This window comes from Ctenopharyngodon idella, chromosome 3 (genome assembly GCF_019924925.1).
Source record: "Ctenopharyngodon idella isolate HZGC_01 chromosome 3, HZGC01, whole genome shotgun sequence".
In the NCBI taxonomy this organism is placed as follows: Eukaryota; Metazoa; Chordata; class Actinopteri; order Cypriniformes; family Xenocyprididae; genus Ctenopharyngodon; species Ctenopharyngodon idella.
The window spans coordinates 1,475,554-1,497,667 of NC_067222.1; the positions used below are offsets into that span (position 1 = coordinate 1,475,554).

General features: G+C 37.2%; 1 protein-coding gene across 1 annotated transcript; it reads right to left on the reverse strand.

The window, feature by feature from the left end:
• Nucleotides 1–832: 832 nt before the first annotated feature.
• ccnf (cyclin F) lies at nucleotides 833–21,800 on the reverse strand. Its single transcript, XM_051888195.1, has 17 exons — nucleotides 21,593–21,800; nucleotides 20,272–20,426; nucleotides 20,073–20,179; nucleotides 17,893–17,960; nucleotides 17,522–17,718; nucleotides 16,334–16,387; nucleotides 15,820–15,924; nucleotides 15,654–15,731; nucleotides 13,776–13,924; nucleotides 12,240–12,404; nucleotides 10,843–10,966; nucleotides 9,634–9,814; nucleotides 8,060–8,147; nucleotides 5,501–5,600; nucleotides 5,286–5,419; nucleotides 3,594–3,766; nucleotides 833–2,320 (listed from the first exon to the last, which is right to left on the reverse strand). The coding sequence occupies exons 1-17, from the start codon at nucleotides 21,603–21,605 to the stop codon at nucleotides 1,908–1,910; spliced, it is 2,304 nt and encodes a 767-aa protein (XP_051744155.1). The 5' UTR covers nucleotides 21,606–21,800; the 3' UTR covers nucleotides 833–1,907.
• Nucleotides 21,801–22,114: the final 314 nt, after the last annotated feature.

A 22,114-nucleotide genomic window follows, 5' to 3' on the forward strand; every position in this document is an offset into this window, starting at 1 on the left:
AGCCGCCGAGCGAACGCATAGAGTAGCATTATAACAACTTTCAACACACAAATGTATCTAATATGATAAAACACTGCTGCGTTACTCCACATACTCTCGACCGGAAAAAATGGAAGCAACGACTGCGGCATAATAAAAGTTCCACTGCTCTCGAGCCGTGTGTCGGGCTCGTCTCTCATTAGCAATCGTTCCAGCAGCCTTGTTTCAGCTCTGCTTCATACTACGGTAACGTTTTTTTTTTTATTATCCATAAACATAATTTCAAGTCACGTCCTGATTCTTTTCCACAGGCTGTATACGTGAAGACAACACCCATGATTCCGCGAAATCAAGGTGTCATCAAGCTATGCCTTTGTTTTGAATAATTGGCGACCTCTAGCTGCGAAAATTTACAGTGTGCCTTTAAGTACGCAACAATTTGCATATAATACATTTGCATATTCTAACATAATTATCAGTTTTAAAAGCATGTAAGCCATTTTATTTTTTTTTTAAGTTTTTTGTATTGTCTTTACTAGTTCACTTTTTTTTCTTAACCATGCAAATTTTTAATCTATTCATTATGCAAATATTATCATTTAAAGGTGAAATAGACATTAGGTGGGTTTTTTGGGTTTAATGTAATCCACAATTCAGTGGGTTGTTGAATAACATCTTTAATCTTTTAACAACTGTTTGACCAGCAATTCACCCTCATCAAACCACTGTGTTAAAATTTAAGTGTGATATTTAGAGAGAGTAAATCTAAATGGTGTTAAATAGGGAGTGCAATGACTGATTAGAAACCACAAGTTCCCATCTGAATGAAAAAGAAACACTGTAGACGTGCAAATGTAACTACTGCATTGTTTTATTGTGGTTTTCAGAATATAACAAACACACGTCTGTTTTCAAGTTCACATGGCCTTTCACAGCTTCATACATTTATTTATTTACAGTTATAAACAAGGAATAATTATTTACAGTCGCAATCCTTAGTGACGTTCGACATACAGTACCAACAAGACCTGCTCAAATATAATAACTTAATGCTTTTAGTGTCATAACCTCAAACAGATGAACACTCACAAATATATATGTATGGTTGATTGTTCAAGCATATTAAAGATAAAACATCGAGACTCGTTACGAAGCATCATTTCGCTTTCCAGCATGTGTCATAAAAAAGTGCTCGGTATCTCTCGAGGTCATTACGAAAAAGCATGTCAAACGATCACATTCATTGGCTGTTGCATTGGATCTGTCACATGGAAAAATTCATACAGATGTACTGTACGTTTACAGGTTTCACAGGTCAAAACATCAGTGGTATCACAACCAAAAAAGCATTTTCGAAAACAGTATGAAAGTTTTAAGAACTTTGGCAGAAGATGTGGCGAACGCAAAGCAATGCACGAATACAAAAACACTGGAGTTCAAGATAAATAATCAAGATACGTGGCGAGAAACATCCGCGTAAACAAACCAGTTTCGTTCGGACAGTGCATTAATCAGCATGAAACTTCATGGATTGAGTCGGTTTCCTCCATAGCTGCATGTAACTTTGTAAAAATAAACATTTGCACATTTGATAAACTATAATAGTCATATTCTGTAAACAGTCCGGTTTTAAATACTTACGAAGACGCAAGACAACGTACACAAGACTTCAAAAAACAGAGACAGTTCCAGTGATTTCAACACATTTGAGGCATTAATCACGTTGCTTGTCAACAGCAACAGTCGAGCGAAGGCGCTCCTGTCGTCAGGAGCTGAAGTGAAATGCATTATGGGAAGAAAAAACATGACCTTTGTTCTTACTTAAAGCTCAGAAAATAGACGTTTCGCCTGTTGTCCCTCTGAGATAAAGACCACCCGTGAACCAAAGTGCTCCTGGCGGGTGGCCAGGAAGTGATGCGTTAAGTCAATCACAGGCTGAAGAAGGCCACATTGGCAGCATCCTCTTCGCGCTCCGCCTCTCCTCCACTGTGCGCAGCTGTGTTTTTCCTCTTCACCTGCCGGCGGGTCCTCTGCGCGGGCGGCAGCAGGAGGCGGAAACCAGAAAGATTTTGGGGAGAGACCAAAGATGAAGAGACGGATGGACTGGGAACGCTTTGGATGGAGGAGTAGCCCGAGCTGCGGCGGTCTGTGCAAAAGGAAGACGAGGAAGAGGATATGTGGCGTATCCAGGGGCTGCTTCGACTGCTGCTCCCCCACGTCGCCGCCTCCTCCTCGATGGGTTCCTCACAAATACTGTCGTCATCGCTGGAGAGCGCGCAACAATGCGGCTTCCCATCACCACACTCCACCGGCAGCTCCATCTGCACCTCCATCGCCGAAACTGTGGCAGAAAGAGATTCAGTTACTCATCACATGACCTTTTAAAACTTTAATAAATGTGGGACTGAAGAGGTGGTTGGACAAAATTCGAATGTCATGCAATTTAAAAGGAATAGCCATATTTTATTATATATATATATATATAAATAATATTATATTATATTATATTATATTATATATATATATATATATATATTTTATATATAAAAAAACATTTATTTTTCCCCCCAATTGTATTATAATTTTCTTCCCTGACACACAAAATGAGATTTTATGCAGAAAGTCTTGAGTTAGTGTTGTCAAAAGTACTGACTTCGATACCAAGTCGGTACTGAAATTTTAAAAATGTGACACTTTGAGCGCCGTTGAGCAGATTTGTAAACACCTGATTGGCCATTGTGTTCACGTGCTCAACAGATATGTCTGACTGGCTACAACGATCAACACACGGGAGCATTTGAAAGCAGATGGAAGTGTTTGAATTTGAAAGCGGCAGAGGACCGGTCTGCTGATAGACACCTGCTTTCAAACGCCCCCGTGTGTATCTGTGTAAGCACAAAATGAGATTGAAACTGAGCCGCCGTTCGGACGTAAACACTGAAGCTCTGCAAAGAAAATAGTGTATAAGTATGACAGAGGACAGACGAATGTGTTAAATGAAGTTGTTATTTTTGTTTTGTTTTTGCGCACAAAAAGTATTCTCGCCGCTTCATAACATTAAGGTTGAACCACTGTAGTCACGTTGACTATTTTAACGATGTCTTTAGTACCTTTCTGGACCTCAAAAAGGTGCAATGTCGTTGCTGCCTATATATGGATCAGAAACTCTTGGATTTCATCAAAAATATCTTAATTTGTGTTCCGAAGATGAACGAAGGTCTCACGGGATTGGGACGACATGAGGGTGAGTAATTAATGACATTTCATTTGTGGGTGAACTAACCCTTTAATACTTCTCACTGATTAGATATTTGCAGAACCCACAGACAGATGTGACCAATAATAATAAATGCAAGAAAAAAAAAAAAAAAAAAAAAAAAAAAAAAAAAAAGAGGTTCCGCCCGACTTCGACGATATATAAATTATATGCTTACATTAAAATAGAACTAAAACATAAGCAGTTGTTCAGAAACCATGTGCATAAGTTGATGAACACGAGATGTGACACTAATGTGACTCATGCATCAATAACAATTGGTTTTGTCTTAATGTTTTTGTGTAAGATGATTCAGAATATGATGTAGTTGATATATGAGCCATCTCCCCCCACTCACTTTCTCCGTCCTTCTCGCCCTCACTCTCCCGGTCGCCTTCGTAGCCTGAACAGGAAGTGTCGAGGCTCCAGTCCAGGATGTCTCCCAGCAGCATCTCCTCTTGACTGGACAGCTCGGCTGTGGGCGTGGCCAGGAAGCTTCCCCTGTGCGCCTGCATGCTGTCCTCTCGTCTCCTGCTCAGAGTCAAAAAATGATTACCATCTTTTCCACCCACATTTGACAAAACACTGTCATAAAGATGCAGAAAAATGAGAAACATAACAGGATTAGAGATGCATTGATAAAAACAATTCAGATATTTGTCTGTCAAAATGTTTATGAATTTCAACGTATGCTGGCTGATCAAATCTTTTTTCTGTTTTATTAACACCAAAATTAAAATCAGCCATAAAACACACATATACATGCATATATATATATATATATATATATATATATATATATATATATATATATATATTATATATATATATATATATATATATACACACACACACACACACACAGGGTACGTTTACACAATGATACTAAACTAAGTTTTTCCTTTGCGTTTTTAGCGTACAGATGACAACGTTGTTAAAACGATCCCTGTTCACATGGATCCACAAACAAACAAACAAAAAAATTCTGTATTATTCATGCCAGGCCAGTAGATGGCGATGTCACTTTGTAAAGAAAAACTAAGCGCCTACAGACTGAACGCGCAATACGCCTGTGAATGACATAGCCGTTTTCACATATTAGCATTTTTGTAATCTTCACAGAGACAATAACGATATTGTTTTCAAAAACTTTGAATCCTGTTTTCAAAAGTTTGTGTTTTCAGGCCCCCAAAAAGCCATTGTCATGAAAATGAACAGCCAAAACTCATAAAAAGTTTTCCTTTAAGTTGAAAACGGTGTTGTGAAAAAAGCCCCTAAAAATGTTGTTGTTTTTTCAATCCATCAAACTTCAGAGCTAAAACACAAATAAAAGGCAATATATGAAGAGTTCAGATGCTAAAGCCACTAAACGCCACCTCCGTCAAAATCAGATGATATTGAGCGAATGCTCTCTGCACATGATATACGTTCAAATATTTTCGCTTCAAATCCGCTATATCCCAGCGTCAGCCCATTCAGAAATACTGGTTCGTTGTCAGAAACCGCTAAATGCCACTTCTGTTTGTCAGCAAAAGTCCACAGAAGGACCAATCGGAAGACGCGAATCGAATCATATGATCTCAAGATGAATGACGGTGTGTATGAGCTGCTTCCAGTTGCCAAGCTGCAAGTTATTATCATGTTTTGTCCATTGTTAAAGTGGCAATGACAGGATTTCGTGAGTAGCAAGTAAAAACAGTGTTTCTTTTGCTGCTGTAAAGCTGACAGAAATGGACGTTTTACTCTGTCTTGTTGTCCAAAGAGGTGGACTTAGAGGTTTTTGCAAAAAAAGCACAAATGGACAGTCAAATTTGTTAAATACCAATGAATTGACAAAAGTGGCATGTTTGAAAATAAGGCATTTCAATAACTAACAACCTTTTCATTGCCATTAAAGTGCAATTACTGAACCTAAACATAGGAGCCTGGGAAAAAAGTGCTCATTTAAAAGAAATCATCAGGCGGACTTAGAGGTTTTTGCATCTGAACTCTTCAAATTATGCCTGTCTATACTGTATGTAACCATATGCATATAATGTTTGGTTCACACCTCTTGCTGTTGCTGGCGGGAGAGGACAGGAAGGTGTGCATCTCTGTTAGCTGGCTGCTAGCGCTGGGCGCCTCCACCTGCGGCTCCACCTCTGGGACCTCCAACACCTGACATAGCTCCTTAAAGCTCATCACCTGAGACATAAACATCCTTCAGATGACATGCTTCACATAATGAAGTGAACGAGAGCAGACTCTGAGAGGGAAGACACTCACCACGTCTTTGCTTATCTGCTGGTACGCATCATCCTCGAACCTCTGTTTGACCCCGGTCAGAGACACATGTCTGTAGTCTTTGGGCACATCTTGACCGAAACTGTGAATGGAGTGAACAAGACTGGTGAGTGTCATAATGACAGCTCGCAAATATAATCTCAGATATCAAAGCAAAATTTGTGCAGTTCACATCAGGCTTTAAAGGGAACCTATTATGCCCCTTTTCACAAGATGTAATATAAAAGTCTCTGGTGTTCCCAGAATGTGTCTGTGAAGTTTCAGCCCAAAATACCCCACAGATCATTTATTATAGCTTGTCAAATTTGCCCCTATTTGGGTGTGAGCAAAAACACATTTTTGTGTGTGTCCCTTTAAATGCAAATGAGCTGCTGCTCCCGGCCTGCTTTCCAGAAAAGGGTGGAGCTTTAACATCTCGTGCTTCGGTTGCTCAACAACAACAAAGCTGGAGAATCTCACGCAGCCAAAATGATGATTGTCAGTAACGGTGTTCAGCCGTACATTGTTCAAACCAGAGTCGAACACTGATGGAGAGACTCAGGAAGAAGTTACAACTTTTAGAATGAAACTGGACGTTTCTGAACGGTTAAATTTATGTAGTTGCTGTGGAGTTGATTCAACTCATCGACTTGCATGTGCCGTCATGTTAATCTTTTGTGCAATAAGATATTATAATATAAAAACATACTGATTAATAAATAAATAGTTATTATGATTGTTATTAAACATTGTCATTCACAGTTCCATATTTCATGTGAAAAGCAATTATTTTTATAGAACAAATTTTCAGGGCCCAGAGAGACACCTAGAATAGAAGTAATATGAAGTGTTTTATTGAGACTGCAGAGGGCAGTTGAAAACAGGTCAGTGAGGAGTGATAGATGTAAACTCACTCAACTGCCCCCGATTCATTTCCACCAAGAGACAGCGGCGTGAGACCAGAGAGCTTCAATCTCACCGCATTCTCAACCAAACTATATGAACTCCCCCCCGCACACCTCAGGACCCTTCACCCATCAAGCACAAAATAAATGTGACATCAGGTTATTATACCAGGTTTTTCAACGTGCCAAGATCAATCAGAGAGAAAGTTGTTGCTGAGAAAATGGTGTTCCTGTGCTATCTGAAGAGAACAACAGAGCTATAAAAGTCAACGATGACTGAAATGGTATGAGATACTCGAGCAGAAAAGCTTCAGTTTTCTCTCACAAGATGAGACAGCAGATTTAATACAAAAATCTAGTAAGCATTAAGGCATCAGTCTATTTCAACCTGTAGGCAGGAAAGTTACGGCCTTATTCAGAAAAAGTCAAAGTCCTTTAATGTGTGCTTCATTTAGAAGGCAAACGCAGAATGCATTCTGACAGGCTCAATGAAAACATTCATTGAATATTAGGAGAAAATTGGAAATGTCAAAAGAAATAGATTCAATTATGGACTGAAACGTACTGATATAAGCAAAACAAATAGCTGTTCTCAAAATATACAATTTCACCCAGTTCCATTCACACAATGTCTTTGTTTGCTAATAAGAGATTTTTTTTTTTTTTAGCTAAGCAACATGCTAACACTAGCTTTATCCAAAACTAGTTATTATAGTTCGTTTTAAATAAAATATTTTTCTGACAAAAACCCATCACTTCGCTTCAGAAGGCCTTTATTAACCCACTGGAGCCGTGTGGATTATATTTATGATGGATTGATGAATTTTTTTGGGGGGGCATCAAAACACGCCCCCCATTCACAACCATTATAAAGCCTGGAAGAGCCAGGATATTTTTAAATATATCTCCGATTGTGTTCGTCTGAAAGAAGATAGTCATATACACCTAGGATGGCTTGAGGGTGAGTAAATCATGGGGTAATTTTCATTTTTGGGTGAACTATCCCTTTAAGCTGGTCATCAAAAAAAATTGGATATAAATTAACAAAATCAGAATTAGGGATCAAGACCTGGAGTGTAAATGTGGCCTAATGTTAAATGGAAACTTACTGTAAAGTGTTATGTAATAATAATATAAAAATGAATATAACTAATAGTAACAATTATTATAGTAATATAAAAATGAATAATGATAATCAACTTCGTCATGTACCGTTTAATGGAGTTACAGTCCATGAACAGTTTCAAATCAGTCACATATGAGGTTGTTTTTCAGCTGGGATGCTGCAGCTTACTAGGGTTGAAAAAGCCACTGCGTGCTTCACCATGAGACACTGTGGGGGCTGAAGCAGTGTCTACCTAGAGCACCAAGAGCTCGACGACTCAAACCCAGAGGAGCTGATCGTGCACCTCATAAAGGCCAAAAGTGACAAGCACAGATAACTCGCTAACACCTCGTTAACACAATGACTGTCTGACTGCACATAACTGGCTCCATGGAAACAATGAGGAGGAAACGACAGCAGAGCAAAGCTGTGAAAATGCACCGCCACTTCTCTCGGGGGTCACAATAACCATAAAACTTCATTTTTATGAATTAATTTGAATGAATGCATGTAGCTAAGACAACGGTGTGGATAACTGACATGGACACTCACCACTTGACGTAGAGCGATAAAGCACAGGAGACAAGATCCTGCTTGGAGAAACCCGTGTTTTCCTCCAGCTGGATGGGCCACACAGGAACTGTGGAGAAACGGACCGAGAAAACTTGAATAAGGCTTGTATGAGTTAGTCGAATGGTTCAGCCCAGTTCTACACTGTGAAAAATCTCAGTAATTTTTACAGAAAAGGTGCCACACTTACTCTATAGGAATAAACTTGAGCTTTAATAGGGTATGTTTATACGACAACAAATGTACTAAAAACGGAAAAAGTTTTTTCTTTGCGTTTTTTGCTTACAGACATTAACGTTGTCAAAACGATCCCCGTTCATACGAATCCACGAAAACGTCTAAAAACGCTGTACTATTCATGCCAGGCCAGTAGATGGCGATGTTACTTTGTAAAGAAACACTACGCACCTATAGACTGAACACATAATGCACATGATGTCACCATTTTCACAAATTCACTTTTTTGTAGTTTACAGAGACAATAGCAGTATCGTTTTCAAAAACACTTTGATATGCATTTTCAAAGGTTCGCATTTTCAGGCCCCCAAAATGCTGTTGCGTAAATGAATGGCCAAAACGCACAAGTTTTCTGTTTGTAGTTGAAATCAGTGTCGTGTAAACAGCCCCTTAGTTAAAAAATGTCTGATGAAGACCTTGAGAATGTCTGAAACGTTATCTAAAGTTCAAGTTTATTCCTCTAGTGTTGTACCTTTTCTCCAAACAAGATGAACTTTTAAATTTTGGTTGCAACTCTTCTTCAGTTGGTAGAGCACCCCTTCTTTGCATTTGTACAGTATTTTTCTGTATAAGTTAATCACATTATTTGTAATTTTACTGTAAAATACTGTCAAATTCATGGTTTTGCAAGTAAAAATGAAAAGTTACCATATGATTTATAGTGAAAAACCAAAAAAATGTTCCTGTGTAACATCACATATGATTATATTTTGTATAAATACTTGTTTCTTCTTTTACTGTTACAAGTAATGCAATTACAGTGTTTTGAGTTACATGTTCTGTTGTTATTTTATTATTTTAGTGTTGTGTGTTACCTTGAAGGTGTTTTGTGTATTTGATGTTTGTAATGAACCCTGATTCATCATGCGGCTTTTTTATTGTGCCACCTGTTTTATTGTGATAGTTAACGTTACATTTTAAGTAAAAAGGCAGATTTGGCAGGGCATTGACACAAATTTCATTATCTGATTTTGATTCACAAGCTTGCAATTCGATTTCGATTCAACATTAATTCATTTTGGATATCTATTAGGTACAGTACATGTAATTTTTTCTAAAGGAAAAAAAGTGTTTAGTGAAGTTTTGTTCATGCATGAACTGAAAACAGTACAGAATAAAAGATTGATTCTTGGGATTTAAGAAACGGTATCGGTTGAGTATTGATTAAAATCAAGAAATCAATACTGTTTCCAATAAAACTGGAAACACTGCCACAGTATTTTTTACAGTGAATTACTGGCAACCACAATTGCCAGCTTTTTACCATAAATTTAACGTGATAATATTTTTTGGTGGGATCAGTGGAATGACGATCGTACCATAGTTGTGCAGTGCTCTGGTGAGCAGCAGGATGGCGCTGGCGAGTCGGGCCGGCCCCGGTACGGTGAGAGGCGAGCAGAGAAGAGAGAGTTCACAGATGTATTTGAAGAGGTGAGAACTGCGCCGCTCCACAGGGAGCAATGACAGCAGCACTTCCCCATAATCAAGCACCGTGGCCGTCTGAAAGACAACATTAACACAGTAATCAATTAGTGAGCACAAGAGCCAGCGCTCGACAGTGAGGACAGCCTGATGGCTGCTTGCAATACACAAAATTATGGGGAGTATCCTCATAAACACAGTCAGTTATTTTTAAGGTAGAGTTGTCAAGCAATTAATTTATCATCGAATTAATTACATGATGCACCACACATCAAATTTGGCTGAGAAATTACCCCCAAAAGATCATTTAAAGTCATTATTGTGTTAAATGAGAAAAGCATCAAATAAACAATACAAAAATTAGCTTTAGAAGGAAATAATTTGATTGAACAATTCAATTCAATCTCACAAACTGTTAGGCTACAAAGGACATGAAGAAAGAAGCTGCATCTGAATTGGTATTTATATATATTTACAGACTGTTTATTGCACCTCAGAGGTGGCATGAATGCATTAACACTGCATTTAGAATAGTATAAATAATGCCATGAGATTAATGGGTTTTAAATAGGTATTAAAAGGGATCCCACAAAAACCATAACCATTTTATTCATTTATATATATATTTTTTGTGGCAGGGCCAGTCAATATTTTGGCACGATCGATAGACTATATACACAAACAAACGATTGATTATAGAATTTCTTAAATATTTTAAATAAAATATTTAAAATAATCAATATAAATACAGAAAAACTTACAAATACTAGCTTAATACAATTCATATAAATACTACATTAAAATAATAACGCATTTTTAATCAGATTGCTGGTCAGTGTTGAATGAAATGCATTTATAGGAAACATTCTGCTCAATGTTTTTTTTTTTTTTTTCTTATTAAGAGCATTGCAATGCCTTCTGGAATAACTTTGCATTGGCAAACAAGGTCTTAATGTCGTCTAGGTAGGCAGCTTACTCAGTTTTGGCATTGAGCTCTAAACCTCAGACACAAGGATACATTAATCCGAGCTGGCAGTCTATAATGAGGTTTTTGTGTGTCGGGGTGAAAGCAAACAAGAGGGCGCTTATGTCCTTCAGTAACTGACCCGTATCTTCCCGTCCAGCACGGAGATGACCTCCCCCATCATGCGCACCAGGTCTTCATACTGATAGGTGTTGTCAGTGAGCCACACCGCCTCACGGATGGTCAGGATCTCTTTACTGATGTATCTGAGTCAGAAGATTTAAAACAAGTTCAGTCTAGCATAGAGCTGCATGATTCTGGAGAAACTGAAAATTACAAGTGTTTTTGTTTTAAATAGAGATGACGTTTCACCACGATTCTGAATGGACAACTAAACAAAATAACCTTTAATACAGGTTCAGACAAAATTTTAATTGCTGCAGTCTATTTAAAAGATATTTAATTAATTCGATTTTTTTTTTGTTGAGAAATTTGAATGAATGATTTAATGACTCAAAGACTTCAATTGTTTGTTTCATTACTGGATGAATCAGCGTTTTTGAACAAATCTCTTGAATGAAAAATTCAATGACTCACTCAAAGACTTCACTTGTTTCACTACCGGATGAATCAGTGTTTTTGAACACATCTCTTGAATGAAAAATTCAATGACTCAAAGACTTCACTTGTTTCACTACTGGATGAATCAGTGTTTTTGAACACATCTCTTGAGTGAATGATTCAATGACTCACTCATAAAGACGATGGCTTCATCCGAAATCGCATACTTCTCTACAATTATAGTAGGTGATAGAGTTGTCAAAAGTACTGACTTTGTTACCTAGTCATTTCTGAAATTTTTAAAATGTGACGCTTTGAGTGGATTCGTAAACAACTCTGATTGGCCATTGTGTTCACAGCTCATTGGATATGTCTGTGATTGGCTTCAATGATCAACGTTGTAAATAATCAATGAAGCTCTTCACCGAGCGCTTACACAGATACACACGGGAGTGTTTGAAAGCAGGCATCTATTGCGGACGAGTCCGTTGATAGACGGCTGCTTTCAAACGCTCCCGCTTTCAAATTTAAACACTTCCGTGTGCTTTCAAATGCTGCCATGCGTTGATCATATCCGATGAGCGCGTCAACACAATGGCCAATCGGGGGTTTATGAACCGACTCAACAGCGCTCAAAGCGTCACATTTAAATTTTCAGTACCGATAGGTACCGAAGTCAGTACTTTTGACAACTCTAGTAGGTGAAAAACAGTATGTGATAATGTGTTGTTAAAAAACAAAAAAAACAAAAAATCTGTTTAAGAAGCCAATACCTACTCATGACAATTACCTGAATACCTAGTCATGGCAGGTACTTGTCAAATGTTTAATAGACATAGCCAAATCGTTGTTGTTTAGGAATAAGATTGCATTGGGTGGTTGAATTAACATCACAATCTTTTAACGATTAATCGTGCATCTCTAATCTAGCACAAATACATGATTAACAGAGCGCGTCTTTCGTGTGTCGTAGCTCACCGAGTGCAGATCACCATGCAGGCGATACCCAGGAGCTGCAGCTGGGCCTTGGGCACTGAACGCAGGCTCAGATAGCGGTCCACACATCCGATGGTCACATGCAGCACTTGGCTAGAGAAGTCTTTCATGGTAGTCACCTCCACCAGCCAGTCCACTAGAATATACCTGCAAAAACATAGGGGTGATGAGGGTAGCAAAAGAACACAGGATTTGTTCAATATGACCATTTTATCACCAAAAATGCTGTAATATTCCTCAAAGTAACTACATTCTGGGGACAGTCTGAGTTTGTTTAGCCACCACTAGGTCTTAAAGATAAGTATTGAAGATTTACAATATATTCACTAAGGATTTTGCTGGCAATATAAAAGCATGCAACATTCAATCAGTGTTCTTTTGATATAGTATATACTATTATAGTATAGTGTTGTCAAAAGTACCGACTTTGATACCAAGTCAATACTGAAATTTTAAAAATGAGACGCTTTGAGCACTGTTGAGTGGATTCGTAAACACCTCTGATTGGCCATTGTGTTCACATGCTCAACAGATATGTCTCTGATTGACCAACATGTTTTTGAAGCGTTGATCATTGTAGCCAATCAGAGACATATCTGTTGAGCGCATGAACACAATGACCAATCGGAGTTGTTTACGAATCCACTCAATGCATCACACTTTATATATTTCAGTACCAACTTGGTATCAAGTTGGTATTTTTTAATATTTTAACTAAACATTTTAGTTTTAATAATTAAACTAATAAAATTGACAAAAGCACATTTCTATACATCTATAATGTATTTTTTTTCCATTTTAGACTTCGTAATTTTAGTACTTCAAATCAAATTTCATTTAGTTACCAAAGCATCATTTGTAAAATAAATAAATCTATCTAATATTATTTTAATTTTTTTTTGTTATTATTTAATCTTTATTTCTGTCACGGAAAATGATTTTGGTAACACTTTAAAATAATGTTCCATTTGTTAACATTAGTTAACATGAACTAACAATGAAAAAATACTTCTAAAAGCACTTATTAATCTTAGTTAATGTTACAATATAAACGGTTACAACTTTTGATTTTAAAAATGTATATTTAATGGAGATGAACTAAAATGAACTAACAATGAACAGTTAACTAACAAACAATGAGCAATACATTTTATATAGGATTTATTTTTGTTAATGTTAGTCAATGCATTAATGAGACCTAATAGCAAAGTGTTACCACAATTATTAGTTTTAGGGTCTAAAACTGTTCAAAACCCATGTTAAATAATAATAATAATAATAATAATAATAATAATAAATAATAATAATAAATTTTAATAAACATTTTAAATTAAATAAATAGAAATGCATATTTAACTTTTTTTTTTTTTTTAAGTTAGGCAAAACAAACAGTTTATAAAAATTTACATGACTATTTCTTTGCTCACAACCTAAAAATTCTAATATTCCAGGTTTTCCATGAATGCACTCTGTGGACTATTTAGAAATGGGTGTTTGTCCAAACCGTTGATGTTGTACCTCTTAGTGGTGATGTCCTGTCCCTGCAGATTTTGTGGGTATTGCAGGGGTGACGGTCCGGAGTGGAAGAACTGGGCCACAAGTTCAGCGCAGGCCCGCGGCTCCAGACCCAGAGGGTTAGCGGTGCCACATGACTTCGCAAACGCCAGCTGGGAGATCAGAACAAACAAGTTATACAAACATGAAACCCAGAATGTGTGTGTGTTTAATATGGCATCACAAACAGATTTTCACATGAAAAGCATCTCTCTTCATTTGAAGCCCCCATCCAAGCCCATTTACACACGTCAGAGTGCCTTTCAATCTGGCACAGCTGCTGATTATTACAAATCAATGTCAACAATAGCAGAGAAAACCTCCATATGAGATAACAGGAAATATGACGCAGCTCGCCCAGGGTGTGCACTTCCATTATGAGCACGCTCACAGCACTGACATTGTGAGAATAGAAGAATAATGGAGACGGATGATTAGTAATGACGACACCAAACACAACCCATCACAGACGTCATTTTCAGACAATAAAGGTCAAAAAAATGAAAATAAACTGAAGGCTGAGCCATCAAAGACAAGTAAATTAATATATTTTAAAAATTGTGTGCAACTTTCCTTTTTTTCCCCCCAATTGTTTTCGTTCTCAATGAAAGCTGCACAGAAATACTGCACATAAAAATTACAAATAAAAAGCAAAATTTGTTTACAGTTTATCTTATGACAGCTGGTTAAGAAAAAAAAAAAAAAAAGGTTAGGAAAAACTGACAAAAACAATAATAAAAAGGAAAAACCTCGATATAAAGCAGCATTTGCAAAATTTCCAAGAGGAACAGGATATTCAAAAATAAAAAATATTTAAAATTTAAATCAAATATACATATACACACACACACATACATATATATATATATATATATATTTTTTTTTTTTTGTATATATAATGCACAAGACGACCAGGAATGTGTATTAAAGAAATTAAATCGTATCAATTTTGAATTTAAATATTCTTGATTTTGTTTTTGGGGACTAGGTTCACACTCCTGTCTCTATGAAGCCCCGCCTTTCAAAAAGCACAATGTGATTTGATTGGTCGATTGGACCAGTGTTGTGAGGGCTCAAAAGGGCTTCAAATGGCTCTACATGATCCCAGACAGGGACTAAGGGTCTTGTCTAGTGAAACTATCATTCATTTTCTAAAAAAAAATAAATAAAAAAATTATATACTTTTTAACCACAAACGCTCTGCAATCCGCCACACATTACGTAATCACATTAAAATGGTCATGTGCGACAGTTTTCCTCAAAAACCTTCATTTCTTTTCGACTGAAGAAAGAAAGACAAACATCTTGGATGACATGGGGTGAGTAAATTATCAGGACATTTGAATTCTGATGTGAACTAATCCTTTAAACGGATCATTGTTGATCTGTGATCCATACGAACCAGGCTCCATGGTTCGGCGCATATGTGATTTATGAATTAATTGCAAGTTTAACCGCCATAGAGTTATCATTTGCACGTGTTTTGTCTCAAAAACCGTAATATGATCCGAACAGTGAGTTTTGTGATCCATTGAACCACTAGCAGAAATGTTACACCAGAACACTACAACTAACTCAACCAGACCTCGCCCCTTTATTTTGCGTATGCCTTGGGAGGGAATTATTTAAATGAGAAACATTGTGACATGTTCATTCCCAGAAGAAAACTCAAGACTACAATGGAGGCGTTTCAGGAGTTACTGATATAGAAAATAACTCCCTCTGGAGTGACTAACTTTGCAGACCTTTTTCATGCTTAAACAGCAACATTACACACTAAAGAAAGTTGACCATGTAAATAGGACCTCTTTAATTTTCTATACACATCATTTCTCCAGTCACCTGAGCTTCCCAGCATCCTTTGGCAGCGTAGTCCCTGAGCGTGCGCATGCACTGCAGATACCTGCCGGGGTCGGCCGCCTGCAGATGGAAAAATCAAATCAGTGATCAGCAAACAATCAGCAGAGACACAGGATACCGTTATCATGAGCCCTAAAAAAGCTCTTACCGACGTGCCACGGTTCATTTCCCACAGCAGATACGAGCTCTGCACACTCCCGCAATGCGCCGACTCCTTCAGCATGGACGTAGCCTCGTCACGCTTTTCCTCATCCTGATACACACACACAAGAGTCACAAATTGAGTTTTAACACCTGCTGCCCAATCAAAGCCTCATTTGATTTCAATTGAGTCTGAGGGGTTACGAAAGAACCGGTGCTGTGCTGCACTCATTAACACAAGTGTTTCTCTGGGACATTTTGACTTTGAGAAGCACAAATGATCAAATCCCTTCACAGAAAACATAAAATGAGCAACCCAAACCCAATATGACCAGTTAACTATAAACATCTAGTGGATGTAGGAAATGAATAACACCATTTCACACTCTAGTTTGAGTATATGCAACAAGTGAGACTCAGGCTTTGAAATCTGTTAGACTTGTACATCTTTGTACACAATCAATCTCAGATTAGAAGGCCATAATTTTGTTAAGCAAGTGTCAAGATGAAAACCAACTCACATCAAACAGCTGAAGGACTCTAGCCAAGCAGTAAAGTAACGTCCCTCTCCGTCCCTAAAAAGACAAGAAGAAAGAGACATCAGGGTGTGTTTAGAACTAGATGGCATCTGTGTTATGATTAACAAATGTATATTTGTTAAATATAATTATATAGATTTCGGTCAATTTTGTTGTCAACATGGAGAGAGAGAAAAAAAAGAAAAAGAAAAAAACCCGACCCCATATTGACAATATTTTCAATGGACGGATGCCAGTTTTGAGAAGAAGATTAAACTAATTTAGTTGAACTTAACAATGAACATCAATATTTAAAATTGTTTATTTAGACTTACATAGAACATTAAATGTAATTAGAACAAAAGCTTAACACTTGAAAATGTGATGTTTATCTGCTTACCCCCAGGGCATCCAATATGTAGGTGACTGTTTCTTCAGTAGAACACAAATGATGATTTTTTAACTCCAACCGTTGCCGTCTGTCAGTCGTATAATACATGTCAATGGGAACTCCATCTATAAGAGTCAAAAAAACATGCACAGACAAATCCAAATTAAACCCTGCGGCTCGTGACGACACATTGATGTCCTAAGACACGAAACCGAACAGTATTTCTATCATTTTTTACCTCTAAAACACCACTATGTCCAACTGCATTGCGCATCCGGTTGGTGAGGTCTGAACGCGCTCCGACAACGGAAGTGATGTCTCGCACTCATTGAAGTATAGGCGCGAAACATCACTTCCGGATGCGCAACACAGTTGGACATAGTGGTGTTTTAGAGGTAAAAAATGATAGAAATACTGTTTGGTTTCTCGCACAAACCGATCGTTTCATGTCTTAGGACATCAATGTGTCGTCACGAGCCGCAGGGTTTAATTTGGATTTGTCTGTGCGTGTTTTTTTGACTCTTATAGACTGTGTTGCCATTGACATGTATTATACGACTGACAGGCGGCAACGGTTGGATTTAAAAATCATCATTTGTGTTCTACTGAAGAAACAAAGTCACCTACATCTTGGATGCCCTGGGGGTAAGCAGATAAACATCAAATTTTCATTTTTGGGTGAACTATCCCTTTAAGAGCTGTAACATAAAAAAAAAAAAAAAAAAAAAATCTAACAAATTTCAAAGAAAGGAGTTAAACTGTAGCAGAAATGAATGCTGGGATATTCAGGAATGGCTCACCAGGTTGGTCTCACACTCCGCCTCGAGCCGGTCGTACACCACAGCCTTACAGCAGCCTCCAGACATGGACCACGGCGGGCGGATGAACAGCCAGATGAACGGGTCGGCCAGCGGGGACCTGAGGCTCTCGGCCAGGCTAAAGTACCGAGACGCCATGCGGCCGCACAGATCAGCACGTCCCTCCTCACTGAGCGAGGCTGCAGAACATTCACATGTCATTACGGCTTTGATCAGTCAGACAGACAATCAATCAATCAAACTAGACCTTTAATCAAATCAATCAATCAATCAATCAATGAAACTAGACCTTTAATCAATCAATCAAACAAAACAAACAAAAAAAAAGACAGGGAATGAGTGTACAAACTTACGCCCTTCATTGTACAAATACGCAATTCCTAGTTTCACAGCAGCTTCAAAGTTTCCCTTCTCTGCAGCCCTAGATATTGTAGAGGATGAGAAGGAATTTAATGAGAAAATGTACAATTAATTAACAGAGCAACAAGAAAAACGTGTGTACTAATCCGTTTTGAAAGTGAATAGTGTGGAATTATGGACATTAAACAGGAACTAGCATGCTTTAACAAGCACAATTTAGGCATTACCATTAAAACAGAACTATGGAAAACCTTGAAATATCATGAAAAATGTGTTTTCCAGGCATGAAAATTATTCAAATTAAATAGGGATGCACAATATATCAGCCACCATTTTGGTATCAGCGGATATATGTTCATTTTTAAAGTTATCGTTATCGGCCTGATTTGGCCGATATATTAAATCAGATAAATAACGGATTAATTTCTTCAGCTGAAACACTTCAGATGCGCACTGTTCACCATGATGGTTATGAACTGCTTGAAATATGATTGGAATCACCTCAAAAAGGAAAATACAGTTAAGTACAATGTACAGCGCAAGCCTATCATAGAGGCTACATAATATTATAATGAGAACATTATAATTCTGTGCTTGGGACATGGATTTTAATGGTGAGATTTTGTTTTTGTAATCAGGCTTTCAAAAATTATATAAAAATTTGGATTTAGATTTAATCGGCCAATATATCGGTTATCGGCTTTCAAATATAAAGAATTATCGGTATCGGCCAAAATTCCATAACAGTGCATTCTTAAAATTAAATCATTTCTATAGTGAATCTATCCATCAATAACATGTCCTTTTTCAATAAATGGTTCACAAATTGATCTGAATCCATAACGAATCATTGTTTGCAAATCAGTCTGAATAAAAATAGAATTGTAAAGGGTTAGTTCACCCAAATATGAAAATTCTGTCATCAATTAAACCCCCCCTAATATGCATATTCTCTGATAAATGTTTACATGTGAATAAAAGCCTAAATTAAATCTGTTCACACTCTCTTCTGAAGACTTGGATTAAACTGCTCGATTCACATGGATTTAAATGACGATCTCTTCAAGGATTAGTTCACTTTAGAAATAAAATTCTGATAATTTACTCACCCCCATGTCATCCAAGATGTGTATGTCTTTCTTTCTTCAGTCGAAAAGAAATTAAGGTTAAGGAAAACTTTCCAATGTTTTTCTCCATATAGTGGACTTCAGTGGGGTTCAACGGGTTGAAGATCAAAATTGTTTCAGTGCAGCTTCAAAGGGCTCTACATGATCCCAGACGAGGAATAAGGGTCTTATCTAGCGATACGATCGGTCATTTTCTAAATTTTTTTTTTTTTTAATTATACTTTTTAACCACAAATGCTCATCTGGCACTAGCTCTGCGATGCACCACGCATTACGTAATCACGTTGGAAAGGTCACGCATGACATAGGCGGAAGTACCGAGGTAGGGTGAAAAACTCCATCTCATTTTCTCCTCCAACTTCAAAATCACCTGACATCGTTGTTTTACCTTTTTTTGTAAAGGGCGTTTGACTTAATCTTTGCACGTTCACTTTGTAAACAGTCGGTCTGTACTTCCACCTACGTCACGCTTGACCTTTCCAACGTGATTACGTAATGCGTGGTGCATCACAGAGCTAGTGAAAAATGAGCATTTGGTTAAAAAGTATTTAATTTTTTTTTTTTTTTTTTTTTTTTTAAGAAAATGACGGATCGTTTCTCTAGATAAGACCCTTATTCCTCGTCTGGGATCGTGTAGAGCCCTTTGAAGCTGCATTAAAACTGCAATTTGGACCTTCAACCCGTTGGTAACTGTTGAAGTCCACTATATGAAGAAAAATCCTGGAATGTTTTCCTCAAAAACCTTAATTTCTTTTTGAATGAAGAAAGAAAGACATAAACATCTTGGATAACATGGGGTTAGTAAATTACCAGGAAATTTTAATTCTGAAATGAACTAATCCCTTCATGAATGTTTTAAAACATCAGAGTTTTGGGTGAATAGACTTTCAATGGAGGGACTTTCATTTAGCTTCGAAGATGAACGGGTTTTGGGTTTGAAATGACATAGGAGTGAGTAAACGATGACAGACTTTTCAAACCCTTTAAGACCCTTATCTGTAGTCACAAACAACTGGAAATGTGGTGAAAAAGTTGATATACCATACCTCTCAAAGAGCCAAACGGTATCAGGGGCCGGCCAGCGGTCTTTGAAACTTACTCGTGCCCAAACACTTGAGTTACTATCAATAATGTCACGAAGATGAGAATGAACCTGTGGGATCACATGACATTCAACGTCACAAAACCACTTTTTGTTAACAGAGAATTTATGAGGTTGTAAATAAGGTTTCTGTCTGAACGAACCGCTCGGACGGCGAGGAGGTCCTCAGCGGAGAGGCATTGGAGGACATACAGGAGCAGCTCTTCAGGAAGAGACAGCAGCGTGACGGCAGACGCACGCTTTCGGATCCGCTTCCGTACAGGGAGAGAGAAACATTTGGCACATCGACAGTGGAGCACTAGAAATGAAGAAATTCAAAATTAAACAACACTGTATCACAGTTTCTTTATTGCATAATTGCAGACAATCAGCGCGTGGCCAAGAACTTCTTGAAAGAAATATTTACGAAATTTCAAATTATTGGCCTAGTTGATTAACTGGCCATTTTGAGATCTTCAATATCAATAACTGTATCTGATTGGTCCATTAACAGATTTATTCATTACACCGAGTGTCAGTACCAAAATCTACCAACAGTTTTGTCAAATAATAGTCCACATATTGTTTTCTTAAATGTTTTAGTTAATTAAACAGTAAATAATGTGTAATATAAGTATTTTATATACTTAAACTGTATTTAATAAAACATCTACATTATATTGGTCAGCTAGATATCGAAATTGACAAATATAAATTAACAAAAACCTTTATTGGTTGAGCACTGTGAAAAGTACTTTAGTATCACAGTTTAGTATCATCATAGTACCACTATGGTATAAAGATGGTAAAACTGTGATACTTTGATATACACCATGGTAACAGTATATTACTATATTCAAATACTGTGGTATTTACATGTTATACCAAATTACTTCAAAGAATAACACGGTACTACCATGGTACAAGCCCATTAAAACATGGTATTACCATAGTAGATTTTTGTTAGTATAGCCCACTAGGATGTTGCATTGCGAAATATAGGTCAAACTTACATCGTTTTTGAGAATAAACTAATTTAAATGCTTTAAAACACATTAACATAAGAATAAAACACATTTTATATTAGTTTTGTCTCTTTGTAATGGCAGTTTTGACATGCTAACAACCAGTAGCCAGTTTTCCCTCCTTATTCATAAATGGGACAGAGGATAACTGACCTCTCTTTAGGAGATATTACCTTCATATTTATTAAGGAAACTTTGTTAAAACAGTTGTGAATTGTTAAAACAATATTTATAGTCACGTAGTGAAAGTGTATTTCAATTATATACAGGTTAACGGGTCAGTAACAACACTAACGCTACGTCTCAATTTTGTAAGCAACTTCAGTCCTGATTATGATATAATAAAAATATAATATGTTTATCAATGTTGACGAAATATGAACTTACGTATTTACGATGGTAAGTTAACTGAAAACTAATCATTCGATGAGATTAAAGTAAGTTAGTTAACGTTACTTACCGCCCGCTTTCATTTCAAGGAAGGATTAAAGAAGTCAGCTTACAGCAACAATGCTTCACAGTGAACCGAAATTAATACTTAAATCTGTGATTATTAGACCTTAAATTAATCTAATCAGTTTTACTGATTAACTAATAGTGTTGGACTGTTTAAAACACAACTCTCCTCTGATCAAACCATGCAACTTCCATTTAGCCCCTCCCCCGAGCGCTTAGCCACGCCTGCGCGGACAGTTTAAACATCAACTCTGGGAGCTCACTGGCCAGAAAACGGATACGCCCATCACGGTTGCTGCTGCGCTCTGATTGGTCTTCGCGTAAACCTCGAAGCGCCATTGGTCCGTTGTTCTGAACGGATAAAAGGCGTCGATGTATTGGCTGAAAAGATGCTATTTCGAATTACGCGCTTACAGTGGCGTGGGACAGGAGTTGTTTCGCTCGGTGAATTCTGGGAGATGTAGTATCTCATTAGTATAACATTAGCGAAATGTGTATTTTGTTCACATATTAAATCAAATTTATT

Excerpts from the sequence above, each read along its gene's own strand:
- ccnf (XM_051888195.1), bottom strand. Across the intron at positions 13,925-15,653 it reads AAGGATGCTGGGAAGCTCAG|CTGGCGTTTGCGAAGTCATG; the intron begins GTGACTGGAGAA and ends CTGATCTCCCAG. Across the intron at positions 5,420-5,500 it reads AGCAGATAAGCAAAGACGTG|GTGATGAGCTTTAAGGAGCT; the intron begins GTGAGTGTCTTC and ends TTTATGTCTCAG.